The following is a 15,470-nucleotide window of genomic DNA, read 5'->3' on the forward strand; positions in this document are numbered from 1 at the left end:
TTTTTCTCTGCTCCTGGATTTTCCAAGGCTATGTTTCAGCTGCCCATTGGCTTACCACACTCACATTCTCTGTGTTGAACCAGCCTGATCCTGGCTGCCTTCCTGGCTGCTGCCGGTTACATACCCTCCAAATACTCCCTTCTGGCTGCACACTCATCATGCCAGCTGGGTCTGCCTCCAGTTCCATGGCTGTGTCTGGTTCTGGTCTCCATTTCTTCCAGTCCACCTCACCCCTATTACAGTTAATCCTTTTACATTAAACTATAGCAGATATTTGCTGGTGTGGAAACCAATGTGGTACTGGAATTTTATCCATGTTTACATCTTCCTTTGTGTTGGAAAAGCTTGGGATCACTTCCAAAACCTGCTCAGAGAATTTACCTGTCTCCTTTAGGAGAAACAAATGAACACCCGACAATACCTTGTGTCTGTGACCAAGACTCAAGGCCAAACTTTTAATTGTAAAATTGCATGTTTAACCTCAATTTTGCTCTTAGACATACTAATATACTTTAAAGTATATTTTGGCCAGTGTCGCTCAATTTCAAGCTATGTTATTGGAATTCAGTGACTATGTGCCTATAAGGAATTGAACAAATCAAGGCGGGGGGTGGTGGTGTTCTACATGGTAGTTTCAACTTTTAAGGTAGATTAGAATCTTCTGGAGGGTTTGTTAAAACAGATTGCTAGATCTCACACCCGGAGTTTCTCCGGAGTGATGCCTGAGAATTTGCATTTCTAACAAGTTCTTAGTGATGTTGACACAGCTGGTCTTGGGCTTACACTTTGAGAACTGGTCATTCGTTTAAGCTGGCCACAGGTGACCAGAAGCTGAGCAGTTATCCACCAGTTCAAACTCTTATCTGAACAGATAAGATGTAAAGTGCTGCGAAATAAACTGCCAAAATTCAGTTCATGCATTTAAGACGACTGCTGGTTGCAGAAGTCTTCTCAACCACTTATTACTTGAGAGAACTTGGGCAATCATTTAGTTTCTTTGAACTCTGGTTTCCTAATTCATAAAATAAGGATAGCCTCTAGGCTGTTCTTAACAGGAGTATTGTGAAGGTCAAATGAAATGGATGTGGAAATTCCTGAACTGTGAAGTGACTCTGGGAGGTATTGCAATAGGTTTTCAATACTCTTCTGAAAACTTCACCCCCGGTTTCTTTTGGCTCTCTTTTCTTGTTAATTATAGCAACTTTAATCCAAGAATACAGAGTACTTTTATTGCTATCATAAACTCAAACTGCAAACTCTTTTTAAAAAAATTTCATTCAATGAGATCAGACGTGCCTTATAAACATTACACAGAGCCAAGAATGATTCCCAGTCTTTACAGCTATAAAAAGTGCAAGATCTTATTGTGAATTGGGGTGGAGCCACAGTTAATCTTTCAACCCTGTTTAGATTGGCCCATTAATAAAAATGGCTGCAAGTTACAGCACGTTAAAAAAATAAAATCACCATGTACAATGATCAAGCTGTCCAGCCCATACTTTTACATCTCTTACAACTTCTATTAATTTAATCTGTCTTTGCACGTAGTAAATCTGTCCAATCCTGGCCGTGGTTATTTTTCTGTCAAGAGCCTCCAGCTCATTCCACGGGCCAACACAGTTCTTGCTCAAATTGGGTGCATTTGTGATTCTTTTCAATCGTCATCAGCTGTACCTAATTCTTTCACGTCTTCAGTGAGTATCTTGGATATTAGCCTCGTTGTTCCCAGGTCTTTAATAAATATAAAACGTCAGCCAGGATGCTGACAAGGTTCCAAAGTTAAGGCTTTGGAGAGTGGAAGACCCGGTTTCTGGACTGCTCACGGAACTTGCCAGGGTCGCGAGGCGGGAACACAGAGGGGTCTCCCACAGCCCGGACTCTCCGTCCCCGGAACCTCGGCAGCCCCGCCCCCAGGCCTGGGCTCGCGAGCGTTTCTCCCGGGCGCCGGCAGGAGGCGCCCGCGGCGGCGCAGGGGCTGCGCGCACCCGTGGGGAGCCGGCCCAGGGGGCGGAGGGAGAGGAGAGGAGGAGCCGGAGGGGGCGCGGCTTGCTCCCGGTCGCTCCCGGGCGCCGGGCCTCCTTCTCCGCCTGGCCCAGGGCTGGCGGCCGGCGGGGGTCGCGGCGGCGGCGGCGGTGGCGGCAGCGGCGCTGGCGGGCCGCGGGCGGCGGGGGCCCGGCTCCGGGTGTTAGGAGACAAGATGGCGGCTGCGCTCTGGAGGCCGGTCTCCTCTTCTCCGCTCTCCTCCGCCCCGCCGCTCGCCGCCTCCTCCTCGGTCTCCTCCTCCTCGTTCGCTGCCTCCTCCTCCTCCTCTTGCAGCAGCCCTAGCGACCGCCGAAGCGCCGGCCCGCTCTCCCGGAGCTCCGGAGGCGGATAGACGGGGCAGCTGCGGGCTCTGGTGACCGAGGCAGAGCTGGGGCCGGGGCGGGGACCGCGGCGGCGGCGGCGGCGGCGGAGGCGGCGCCGGGTGGGGATGGGGTCGCAGACGCTGCAGATCCTCCGGCAGGGGGTGTGGGCCGCTCTCAGCGGGGGATGGTACTACGACCCGCACCAGGCCACGTTCGTGAACGCGCTGCACCTCTACCTGTGGCTCTTTCTGCTCGGCCTACCCTTCACCCTCTACATGGTGAGTTGTGGGGGCGGGGAGGAGGGTGGCTCCTAACCCCCTTCTGGCTGGCCGGGTTCCCCGAGTCCAGCGGGCGGTCGCGCCTCCCTGGCTCCGGGCGGGGAGTGCGCCCTCTTCGCCTTCCCCGTACTGTCCCGATCCCCCGCGGGCCCACCGCCCCCTTGGCTCTAGTGCTCCCCTCCCCCACGCGTACTCCCCGCTCTTCTCTCCCTGGAGGGCTTCCCTTATTTCAGGGATGACGGGAGAAGCGGATCAGCAGCAGCCCCCGCCTCCCTCCGCGCCCCACCCTGGGGTGGGGGTGCCCAGCCCGTTTACGGGGAAAGAGTTGCTTCCTAGGCCCCTCCTTCGAGGTTCCTGATCCTGCCCCCCCCCTTTCTACCCGGGTGGGTAAAGCCTGACGGGGGCTCCCTGCCTCCGCATTTGGGGTGGGCGCCGAGCATTGTGCTCCCAAGGGGCCGCCGCCTCCATCCCTGGCACGCGTGCTTATTTGCGCTCCGTTCCTCGGGCGCCGGGCACCCCTTGGGCACTCCCTTCCCCCGAGGCGGTTCTCGCTCCGCCTCTCCGGGGAGTACTCTCCTTCCACCTCGCCTCTAATCCGCGTGCGGAGCCTTTGGAGCGGGGGAAGAGCGTGTGCCGCTCGGTTTGGAATGTATTTGTGGGGCATCCGGGCCCTTAACTCGCTTAGACGTGGTGGTTGAAAATCTGGCTCTCACTCTTCCTGCCTCTCAAAATCCTATTTTTGCTTACCACTGGTTCAGTTCTGTTCAGCGCCTTGGTCGGTGACTGTTATTTCCAGGCCAGCTTTGGGGGGAGGGAGCGGGGGAGATACGGGGAAATTTGGCTGGCATTTCAGCAGATTTGTTTGGGTTGGTTCAAGGCCTTTTACTGATAGGAAAGAGAAAGTACTGCCTGTTGCTGAATTCGGTACGATCAGCTTCTTCAGCTTCCCCGAATGATCTAGCTTTTTAACCTGTATTTTCACTGAAAGTTGTAAGCGCATTTTCTTTTTTTAAAACACATTAGGTTAGGGTGGGGCATTAGGGAGACTAATATGGAAGAGAGGTGATACTTAAGCTTCAGTTAAAACTTTAAAAGTGACCGGAAGGGAGGTAAGGTTTGTAACTTTATTTTAGGAGGCCTTTGAGTGTATTTCTGTTGACTTTATGCTTCTTCGTGGAGCTGTAGTAAGGATGCTGGATGAGAAGGTCTGGGAATATGACTACATCAGTGTTAAAGGTGAGGATACCCAGTTCTTTCCGAAGTGAAGCCCATTTTCGCTAATTGGCAGAACAACTGGAGGAAGATGTGCTAAATTTCACCTTTTTCATTGAAATTGTTTGGGAGGGACATGCTGCTTGAGGTAAAAAAGTCATGTAAGAAATTGCTGATGACTGATGGATTATTTTTTTTAGGGGACTTGTTCAGTCTTGTCCCTGTCTGAAAATTTATCACGAAGTGTTTTAGTTTTCAATTAATTCTGGCCTAGGGAGTTAGTACTATTTGCACTTCTTTATCTTCCAGGAATATGACATCATTAACGAACAGGTTAATTACTTTGGGTGTAAGAATCCTCAGGCTGTCACAGAGTTTATCATAGCTGATTTCTTTTATATCCAGGAGAATTGTAGATTTAAAACTGAAGCTGGTTCTTGAGATATCAGGATTAGTTGCTATATTCTGGTGTAAAGTTTCCATGTTGAGACCGGTGTTAGTGGCTAAGACTCTTGGTGTAACTAACAAACATTACTAAAGGAAACTTAGAGCAAATGTAGATCCATACATTGAGTTTACTCCTTCATTTTGGGAGTTTATTCAATTTAATTTAATTCACAAATATTTGAGTGTCTGCTATGTGCTGGGCAGTTTGCTGGGTTCTAGGAAAATATAAATTGCTTCTCTAACCTTCTTGTTTAAGTTTATGGGCTCTCTTCCTAAAAACTTTAAAAAGCTGATTCTTTTCTTCCTGTTTCTTTCATGTCCAGTTCACCAACAAATCTTGTGGGTTCTGTCTTGAAAACATAACTAGAATCCAGCTAATCATCATCACTTCTCTCTTAATTCAAGCCATTGTTATGTCTCTCCCAGGATATTGCAAGTTCTAATGAGAGTCGCTGCTTGCATTCTTTATTCTCTATTCTTCATAAAAATGCCTGAGTGATTCTTTATAACATTAGTCAGATGGAGGCATTCTGCTCTCAGAGCCACCCCTCCCATGTATCTCCCCCCCCCCCCATTTGCCCTCTTACAAGTTTTCCCACACAATAGCCATTCCTGCCTCAGGGCCTTTGCACTTGCTCTTCTCTCTCTGTCTGGATGGCTTTTCCCCTCCAGGTGGATATCTGTGTGACTTACATGCTACATTTATATCAGGTTTCAGTTGTGTGTGAGGCTTTCCTTCATAACCTGTGTAAAATAGCAGCTTCCCAGCTCCTGAGATACTTCCCAGCCCCCTTACCTTCCTTTATTTAATTGCACTTATTTCAAATTGATACATATTTATACTTAATGTTTCTCTTATCCCACTATAATATAAGCTCTAAGAGGGCAGAGACTGTTTACTGCGGTATTGTCAAGACCTAGGTCAGTGCCAAGCACGTAGTAAGTACTCAGATTTAAATGATGATTAAAAATGAACAAGACATAGCTTTTGCCTTCAAGGAACTTCAAGTCTAGCTTGGGATAATGAACAGTTATAAGCATTAGAACTGTTGTGAAATGATTAGTACATAATGACCCTGAGCACTTAGTCAGGGGATTGATCCTCGCCTAGGGGCAGTTAGCAAAGAAGATTAGTAATGTTTTAGGAAGCATTCTAGGAATAGAATATTGAGGTAGATAGTCTGAAGTATACATTTGAACCAAAATCCAGCATTCCATGTTAAAATAAAGTGTCAGATCATTATAGATTATTTGTATACACTTCCAATAATATTTATAAATGATAATGACTACTAAGTGTGTTCTTTATCTCAAACCCTGTGTCCTCATTTTACTAATGAGGACACCCGAGGTTGAGCCCTTAGAGACTCATTATACAGGGCTTTTAAAGCCCAGGTTCAGGTACCCCTCCCTGCCCCTGCCGGTTTTTTTGTTGTTGTTGTTGTTTTGTTTTGTTTTTGAGATCTCTTTGAAGAGGTTGTATGTTGAATTAGAGAGTCTTAGGGCTTTTTGTATAGGATTCAAACACTTTGGCTATTAGTAGCTTTTGTGGATACTTTGAAAAGTGGAATTTATACAATTACACAACTTCGAAGTAATGAAAATCAAGAAGTAATTCTTTTTTCTTACTTTCATTGTTCTTCTGTTTTCCTTAAGACACTCACCCTCTTTTATCTTGTCATAATTATGTGTGTACGTGTCACAGATGGTGAGTTTTGTGGCCTTTTCATGTGATGGAAAGCAGATTGGAGTTGGCGTTATCTTGATTTTTGAGTCTTGGCTTTTTTATTGATTGGGTGCCCTTTGGGCAAGACTCTGCACCTTTTGAACCTTGATTTACTTGTGAGATATCTTGCGAGACAGTATGAAATGGAAGAAATTATTCACCTTCAGAGCCGCCATCAGTCAATGTCATTTGCAAGGGCTAATTAGTACAGTATTTTCTCTATAATGTATGACTAGAGGAAATTAGACAGTAAATCAGACCATTATCTTCACATATTAATGGTCAATGTAATGTTTTCTTATGAATGATATCCATAGGTGATGAACCATGAGACTGCAGTTGACATCAGAATCACTTGGACATGTTAAAAATGTGCACATGGGCGCATTCATTCTGATGCAGATGATCTGGAGTGTGACCTGCTATATTTTATACACACTCTTGGTCAGTTTAAAGAACTTTTATCAATATGCCCCTGACTTATATTCAGCTGCTTACCTAACAATCTCTTGGCTGTCTCACAGGCATATCTAAAACGTCCCTGATTCCCTCCTAAGGCCCCCACCCCCCTACAAAACTAGTTGTTTTTCTTCCCAGTTAATGGTACCATCTTGTATCTAGTTGCTCATACCATCCCCCTCTTTTTCACCTTATGAGCAAGTCTTAACCACTTCCACTGATGGAATATCTCAAACCTTCCTTTCCACTTTCTAGTTCATGCTGTTTGTTGTCTGCACTACTATCTTGGCTTCTATTCTTGCCCTTCTACACAGCTCTTTTTCCACAAAGTAAGGGACATCAGTTCATGCCATTCCCCCTTTTTTATATCGTGCAATTATTTTTTTTTTTTTTGTACTTAGAATAAAATCCGTTATCTTTACTGAGGCCTCCTCAAAGCCAGTTCCACCTTTCTCTGCAGTTGATGCAGTTTTCCCACTGTGCTGTGGTCACACTGGCTGCTTTTCTGTTCCTTCGGTCTACTGGGCTTGCTCCTCCTGTGGGGCCTTTGCACTTGCTGTGTCTTCTGAAGGGATATGTCCCCCCACCCCAGATCTTGGCAGGCTGCCTCCTGGGTCTTTAGGGGTGAGCTTAAAAGTCGGGAGGTGACAACCATAAACAGGTTTTCTCTCTTTTCCCTTGTTCCATTCTGTAACTTTCTTCTGTGGTGTTTATCACAAACACGTATTTAGATCTTTGCAAGCTTGTTTGCTGTCTCTGACATTCGCTCCTCCCAATGTCTTGTAAGTCCAGTGAGGGCAGAGACCATATCTGATTTATTTGGCAGTGTGTATCTGGTGTCTGCTCTTGTGTTTGGCTTATATTAAGTTGTGAATAAATGATGCTGAATGAAATGTTTAAGTATATATGTGTGCCTTAACACCTTAACTGATGTAGAATAGTTGGGTGTGCGGGGAGTATGGTGATGAGCTCTGTTTTGTGGTGGAGTCACATCTTACCTGGGGGTTAGGTGGTGGAGTCACATCTTATCTGGGGGTTAGGTTCAATATCAATATGCATGACAAAAAATAATACATAGAATTATTGAAAAATCAAATACAAATGACTCTTGAGAAACCCTAAGTCACTCAGAGTGCAGCGTGTATTGTCTTTTGTGTATATAATTTTGTGTAATTATACGTATCAATACACAGTGATATGTACAGTAATATATATCATATAAATCTCTGGAGAGATTATATTCAGAAAATAAACCATTCCTATAAAATATATCAAGGTTTCACCTTTCCTTCCTAGTTATCTTATTGTTTTCTCTCTGTAGCTGATCTTTATCAGTTACATAATAAAAAATCCCTTATTAGTATTTCTCTGAGGCCCTCAAGTCATTCTTTCTTAAAGATTTAAAAATATTTTAAAGATCAGTGTAAATAAGATTTACTTATGATGACTAAAACTCACATTTTCATATTTTGTAATTTTTTATTTCCTAAAATGTTTTCCTTAAGTTAGAAAAGTTGTATATTAGCAATTAAACATGATTATTTAGTATTTTTTTTGTGTCCTTTATGAAAAGTTTAATGAATAGTGGATGATTTGATTCAACCTATAGCCTGTCTTTTCTTACCAGTATTTTCAGTATTTGGTATCAAGGTGAATGTAATTGTTTCCATAATTGGCTATGCACAGACATAGCTCTTATGTCTCTGTTGTGTCTCCTAAATAAATCAAGGATACATTGTCCGAAGATGGTTTACAAATGAAGTTTCCAAGAAAGCAACCATTTGGTCCACTTGCAGAAGAGCTTCTTCTTTTTTTTTTGTCTTTTTGCCATTTCTTGGGCTGCTCCTGCGGCATGTGGAGGTTTCCAGGCTAGGGATCGAATCAGAGCTGTAGCCACCGGCCTGCGCCAGAGCCACAGCAACGCAGGATCCGAGCCGCGTCTGCAACCTACACCACAGCTCAGAGCAACGCCAGATCGTTGACCCACTGAGCAAGGGCAGGGATTGAACCCACAACCTCATGGTTCCTCGTCAGATTCGTTAACCACTGCAAGACGGGAACGCCCCAATTTTTTTTTTTTTTTAAGAGCTTCTAATTTATAAAACCAGCAATTGATTCCTAAAATGATTTGTTAAAGATAGAATATTTTCTGCCATTTGAGAAATTACTTCAACTTGTAAAATCATTTGGCAGTTAAAAAAACTAGGAACATTTCCATTTTTTTCTCAGCCTTTGAATACATAGATTTAACCAGGTAGTTTGTTTTCTTTTTTTTTTTTTTAAATTTTCCCACTGCACAGCAAGGGGGTCAGGTTATCCTTACATGTATACATTACAATTACAGTTTTTCCCCCACCCTTTCTTCTGTTGCAACATGAGTATCTAGACATAGTTCTCAATGCTATTCAGCAGGATCTCCTTGTAAATCTATTCTAAGTTGTGTCTGATAAGCCCAACCTCCCGATCCCTCCCACTCCCTCCCCCTCCCATCAGGCAGCCACAAGTCTCTTCTCCAAGTCCATGATTTTCTTTTCTGAGGAGATGTTCCTTTGTGCTGGATATTAGATTCCAGTTATAAGGGATATCATATGGTATTTGTCTTTGTCTTTCTGGCTCATTTCACTCAGGATGAGATTCTCTAGTTCCATCCATGTTGCTGCAAATGGCATTATGTCATTCTTTTTTATGGCTGAGTAGTATTCCATTGTGTATATATACCACCTCTTCCGAATCCAATCCTCTGTCGATGGACATTTGGGTTGTTTCCATGTCCTGGCTATTGTGAATAGTGCTGCAATGAAAATGCGGGTGCATGTGTCTCTTTTAAGTAGAGTTTTGTCCGGATAGATGCCCAAGAGTGGGATTGCGGGGTCATATGGAAGTTCTATGTATAGATTTCTAAGGTATCTCCAAACTATTCTCCATGGTGGGTGTACCAGTTTACATTCCCACCATCAGTGCAGGAGGGTTCCCTCAGGTAGTTTGTTCTCTATGTTTGACTTTACTTTCCATAAGTTTTTCCAACATTTTATTTTGAGAATTTTCAGACATATGGAAAAGTTAAAAGAAATGTATCCACCACTTGTGTTGGATTCTGTAGTTTTTTTAAAAAAAATTTCATACTCTATGCATTCCTCTACCTATCGATACCATTTTTTTTTTTTTAAGGGGGATGCATGTGAAGTAAGTCTGAGACATCAGTACAGATCACCTCCAGACACTTTATGCATATCATCAGCTAGACTTCCAAAAGTGAACCATTGGGAGTTCCCATCTTGGTGCACTGGCAATGAATCCGACTAGGAACCATGAGGTTTCAGGTTTGATCCCTGGCCTCGCTCAGTGGGTTAAGGATCCCGTGTCACTGTGGCTGTGGTGCAGGCCGGCAGCTCTGATTCAACCCCTAGCCTGGGAACCTCCATATGCCATGGGTGCGGCCCTGAAAAGACAAAATAAATACATAAATAAATAAAAGCGAACCGTTAAGTAGGTAAATGCATACAGCCCCATAATGCAAACCCCTTGTGTTGTAGAATGTGAGCTTCACCTTAGAAAGCTCCTACTTGCCCTTCCCAGTTAGTTCTCTCACCCTTGTTCTTTTTTTCCCCTTTTGTTCTACCTAGTTATGTGGAGGGTTTCTTGCCATTTTTGAAGATTTAAAGGTCTTCTGCCAGCGCTCAGTACGTGTTCTGTGCAAATCGTTCTACATGTAGATGGTGTATTTTAAATGTGGTTTGCAGGAGAAGGTGAGCACCGTGCCTTACTCCTCCGCCCTCTTGATCCCGCTCTCACCCTTGTTTTGATTTTTTCTATCATAGATGAGTTTATCCTGTTTTAGAACTTCATACAAATGGAATCACGTAGTATGTACTCATATTAAGTCTTTTTCCCTCAGCATAAGGTTGTAAAGAGCCATTTATGCTGCTGATTATATTAGTAGCTTGTTCCATTATTGCCGAGCAGTATTCTTTTGTGTGAATGCACTCCAGTTTCTTCATTTTTCTCCAGTCTCCTGGAGATTAGGAAGACCTCGTTCCAGTTTTTTGGCTGTTGCATAAAAGGCGTCACTCCAGCCTGAGGGAAGGTTTTATCGGAACTGAAAGAAATTTGGAGTTCCCATCATGGCTCAGTGGAAACAAATCTGACTGGTATCCATGAGGACTCAGGTTCAGTCCCCGGCCTTGCTCAGTAAGTTAAGGATCAGGCGTTGCCACGAGCTGTGGTGTAGGTTGTAGATGCGGCTCGGATCTGGCGTGGCATGGCTGTGGTGTAGGCCAGCAGCTGCAGCTCCGATTTGACCCCTGGCCTGGGAACCTCCATATGCCATGGGTGAGGCCCTAAAAAGACAAAAAAAAAAAAAAAAAAAAAAAAAAGGAACTGAAAGAAATTGGAAAACTTTATTGAATATCAAAAATGCTTTCTCAGAGTTCCTGTCATGGCTCAGTGGTTAACAAATCTGACTAGGAACCATGAGGTTGTGGGTTCAATCCCTGGCTTTGCTCAGTGGGTAAAGGATCCAGCGTTGCCGTGAGCTGTGGTGTAGGTTGCAGACGCGGCTCGGATCCTGTGTTGCTGTGGCTCTGGCATAGGCCAACGGCTTCAGCTCTGATTGGACTCCTAGCCTGGGAATCTCCACATGCCACGGGAGCGGCCCAAGAAATGGCAAAAAGACAAAAAAAAAAAAACAGAAAAAAACCCAACCCCCCCAAAAAAAACCAAAAAATGCTTTCTCTTCCCAAATAAGTCCAAGTTTTATTTAAAATAAATAATGATAATTGCATACTTCATCCTCTCATTTCACTTTTATTGCTGTTTAATGCTGTACTTTTATTTGCTAAGTATTTAGATTTTTCTGTTTAGTCAATGAATAGAAATATACATATGCTAAATGAGAAATTATAGATAAGTAAAAAGAAAATAAAAACCACCTGTAATTCCATTTACCTAGACTTTTGAACATTTATTTTAGTAAGCAAAATGTGTTCGGAACTTACAAATACGTGTTATGCGTCTTCCTTAGAAAAATGGGCTCATAAAATTACTATGGTTCTGAAGCCTTGTTTCCAAGTGGGGGAAAAAAAGCAATTTTAATAGCTTTGTAGTAAACTATAGTATGGATGTGTTACAGTACATTTAATGATTTTCCTATTATTGGTTATGTAGGTTGTAGTTTTTAGCTATTTAGAAAACACTAGGGAGAATATTCTTAGAATTAAATCTTTTTTATTTTTTTTATTTTTTTTTATTTTCCCACTGTACAGCGAGGGGGTCGGGTTATCCTTACATGTATACATTACAATTACAGTTTTTCCCCCACCCTTTCTTCTGTTGCAACATGAGTATCTAGACAAAGTTCTCAATGCTATTCAGCAGGATCTCCTTGTAGAATTAAATCTTTATACTAGTGTTTCGTATAAATTTCTGGAAGTAGACTTGGTATATTAAAATACGTGCATATTTTTCCTTTGATAAATAAGCACTTTAATTCGGTGACTTTTTAATGAAAAATAATATGGATGGGAGAATGAGAATTTGAAATAATAATGCAAGGTCCTTTAGAAGGCAAAATAGGTTTGTGGTCCAGGGAGCACAGGTAGTAAAGCCTCACCCTCAGAAAGGACAGAAAGGAGGAAGGAAGGATGACTGCTGATGGCAGAAGGGCTAAACACTTAGTGGTGGTAGCTGAGGCAGATCTTTTATGATTTATGTAATCTTAAATTTTCTGTTGAGAGTGAAGGGGAGATGAGGAAGATATTTAAGCGTTGAGAAGGACTTCTACGTGAAATGTTATCCTTATTTTTAGGGCGTGGTGCAGGGGGAGAAAGTGATGAGCAGAGATGGTAGAATTGCTGGGCAATTTTGAAAATTCCTTTGAGGTTGGAGAACATGAGTTCACAGTGTTGACGAGAAATGTAAATTTGGGGGTAAAATTTACTTGGAAGTTATCAGCATTATAGAGGATAATCCAAGCCATGGTGTAGAAGATCTGGGGAGAAAGTGTAATTCGTTAAAAAGACAGAATGCCAGAGCCCAACGGCAGTTAAAAATCAGCAAAGGAGACAAGAAAGGTAACAGGAAAATGAAGAGAGGAATGCATTACGAAAGAGAGGAAGCCAAGGAAAAAGAGTTTGAAAAGAAGAAAATGGTCAAACATGCCAAATTGCTCTCCTGAAAGGTTGTACTAATTTAAATTTTCATCAACAGTATTGAGAGTACTTGTTTTCCCACCTCTGCTCAACACTTTGCAAAAAAGAGTGTTATTGTTGTAAATTTCTTATTCAGTGGAATGTTGAATGAATCATTTCAGTAATCTTGTGTTTTTTGGTAATTTCTCTTAAAGTGCTTTTTCAAACTTTTTGAAACTGTCTAGTCACTTATGATGGAACATGATAATGTGAGAAAAAAGAATGTATACCTGTATGTGTAACAAGGTCACCAGGCTGTACAGTAGAAAAAAAAAATTATTAGGGAAAAGAAAGAAACAAAAAACAAACTTTTCTTATCCAAAAGAAGGATGTTTACTGCACTACATATATCACAAAACAACTTTTATCTGATTTTTCCTCTTCTTTCTACTCAGATAATTTTCACAGTAAGTAATTGGTAAACAAGCAGAAATGTTTGAGAGGAGATTGTTTCTTCTTGTTATTTTATTTGAGTTAAATCAGATGGTTTTCCTGGGTCTCTATACATAGCTGGGGAGGACAGAGGAATATTTTGTAGGTGGGGCACCAGGGTAGGAGCACTAGAATAGCACAGACTAATGTTACGGAAAAGGGAGGATTACAACAAATATTCTGTAGATTTTACTGCTGTTGACTTCTTTAGCATTACATTTGAATTTTAGCAAACCACAGTGAAATAAATAGCTACTGATTCTGATTCCTCTGGTTCTTCTGCTTCTCCGGCTAAAAGTTGACTAAATGCTTTCTTTGATGGAATTGTAAAAGCGCTCTCACTGTCTTTTCATCCTTTATCATTAAAACTTGAGGGGTTCCATGTTTTATAGTTTGCACCATTGGTGCTAGTCTCAGTTGCTTTGTATTAATGATGAAAAAGAAAAGAAAACCTAGAGGAAATCACTCCATTTCCTTTTGAGGTTTTAAGGGAAAGAAAAATGTCCTATTTTGTAGGGCTTTGCACAAACCAAATAGAACCCTGAGTGCCAACTGCCCTGAGAATAGACAGGAATATTAGTCACAAATTTGAGAAGTTTGAATCATGTATCTCCTTTTCCTAATCCTCCTCACTCCCTGAATGTTGTCTAGATATAAACAGATCCAAGCATCGTAGTTATCATCTTTAAAACTTTTTTTTTTCCCTCTCTTTTAGGACTGCACCTGCAGCATATGGAGATTCCCAGGCTAGGGGTCCAGTTGGAGCTGTAGCTGCTGGCCTACACCACAACCATAGCAACGTGGGATCCAAGCCGCATCTGTGACCTACACCACAGCTCACAGCAATGCCGGATCCTTAACCCACTGAGTGAGGCCAGGGATTGAACCCATGTCCTCATGGATGCTAGTCGGGTGTGTTAACCGCTGAGCCACGGTGGGAACTCCTAAAACTTTGTATTTTAAAATAATTTTAGGTTTTCAGAAAAGAAAATAGTGTAGAGAGTTCTTGTGTACCCTTTGCTCAGCTTCCTCTCATATTAAAATCTTAGATAACCATGGCGCATTTGTCAAAATGAAGAAATTAACATTGGTATAGTACCATTGATGAATTATAGATGTTATTTGTATCTCACCAATTTTTTCGTAAATGTTCCTTTTCTGTTTCAGGATCTAGTGTAGGATACTATATTGCATTTACTATCATGATCTTTAATATGACTTTCTTTCTGTTTTTCCTTGCCATGCTGGGATTCTATTCTTTAAGGACTTTTACAATTTATAACAATCAAATGGTATCTTATAAGAAAAATTTGTGAAAGTTTTTAATGTCTGTGATAGATACATCTTAGATGGACAAAAGAGGATAGTATTCTAAGTGCTTTTTAAATCATGCATTGCCCGTTAACCTTTGTGAGGCTATTTTTATTTATTTATTCAGTCTTTTTTTAGGGCCGCACCTGTGGCATTTGGAAGTTCCCAGGCTAGGGGTCCAATAGGAGCTATAGCCACCAGCCTACACTACAGCTCACGGCAGTGCCATTTCCTTTAACTCACTGAGCAAAGCTAGTGATTGAACCTGCGTCCTCATGGTACTACTCTGGTTCATTACTACTGAACCACAATGGGAACTCTGATGTGAAGCTGTTTTTAAATTGAGATATTTTACATATGAAGAATTATATGACATGAAATAATTCTAAGCATGAAAGATTTTAGACTTTATTCACACAAAATGGACACCAGTGTCTTAGCTTCCTCTTATAATGCTGTTTGTCTAATTTTTAAATTATAAGCAGTAAGACAAATACACAACCATATTATAGGGTAGAATCTGACTAATCCCTTATGTGTCATAAAGTATTCAGGAATTGGCAGGAGGACACAGTTACTTCCTAGAAGGCTTTATGTGGAGGATAATTCATACATTCACAACTTTTACTTGTTTGCCGGGCACTGCGGTAGGCCTTATGGTAAGAGACCTTTATGAGGTTGGAATCTGTGCTGGAACATCATTTCTCATGATCTTCCCACAGGGCAAGTGAATCTGTTCTATGAAAAGATTGTTTATTGAAAGAATATTTGTTCTTGGGTATAATGGATGGTTTTGCCACCAAGTATTTTATTGTAATATATCCAGCATGTTCTTTCTTAAGCCTTATTTAATTGTTCAAAGTTCTAGTTCCTAGAATTTATGAAATTGTGTTCTAGTTCCTAGAATTTATGAAATTGTAACATAATATCTAACATGGCTAGTCTTTGGTTGAAAATTGCCCTTTCATTGTTGCTTTGCCTTTGATTTGTTAATCTTACAGTCACTGATAAGTGTTTATAGCATCATTTTTGTTCACATCATTATGCAGTGTCATTGTTACTCAAACTTGCACTG

The 15,470-nt window shown here is 41.9% G+C and overlaps 1 protein-coding gene across 7 annotated transcripts in view; it reads left to right on the plus strand.

The window, feature by feature from the left end:
* Positions 2,088-15,470, plus strand: part of PCNX1 (pecanex homolog 1 (Drosophila)) — a 173,476-nt gene continuing 160,093 nt past the window's right edge. For all 7 annotated transcript variants that reach the window (XM_021099419.1, XM_021099421.1, XM_021099420.1 and 4 more), the window contains exon 1: positions 2,088-2,623. In XM_021099419.1, the coding sequence (XP_020955078.1) occupies positions 2,471-2,623 (153 nt within the window). In that variant the 5' untranslated portion in view covers positions 2,088-2,470. The remainder of the gene's footprint in view (positions 2,624-15,470) is intronic.

The sequence above is a fragment of the Sus scrofa genome, chromosome 7 (assembly GCF_000003025.6).
Source record: "Sus scrofa isolate TJ Tabasco breed Duroc chromosome 7, Sscrofa11.1, whole genome shotgun sequence".
Lineage (NCBI taxonomy): Eukaryota > Metazoa > Chordata > Mammalia > Artiodactyla > Suidae > Sus > Sus scrofa.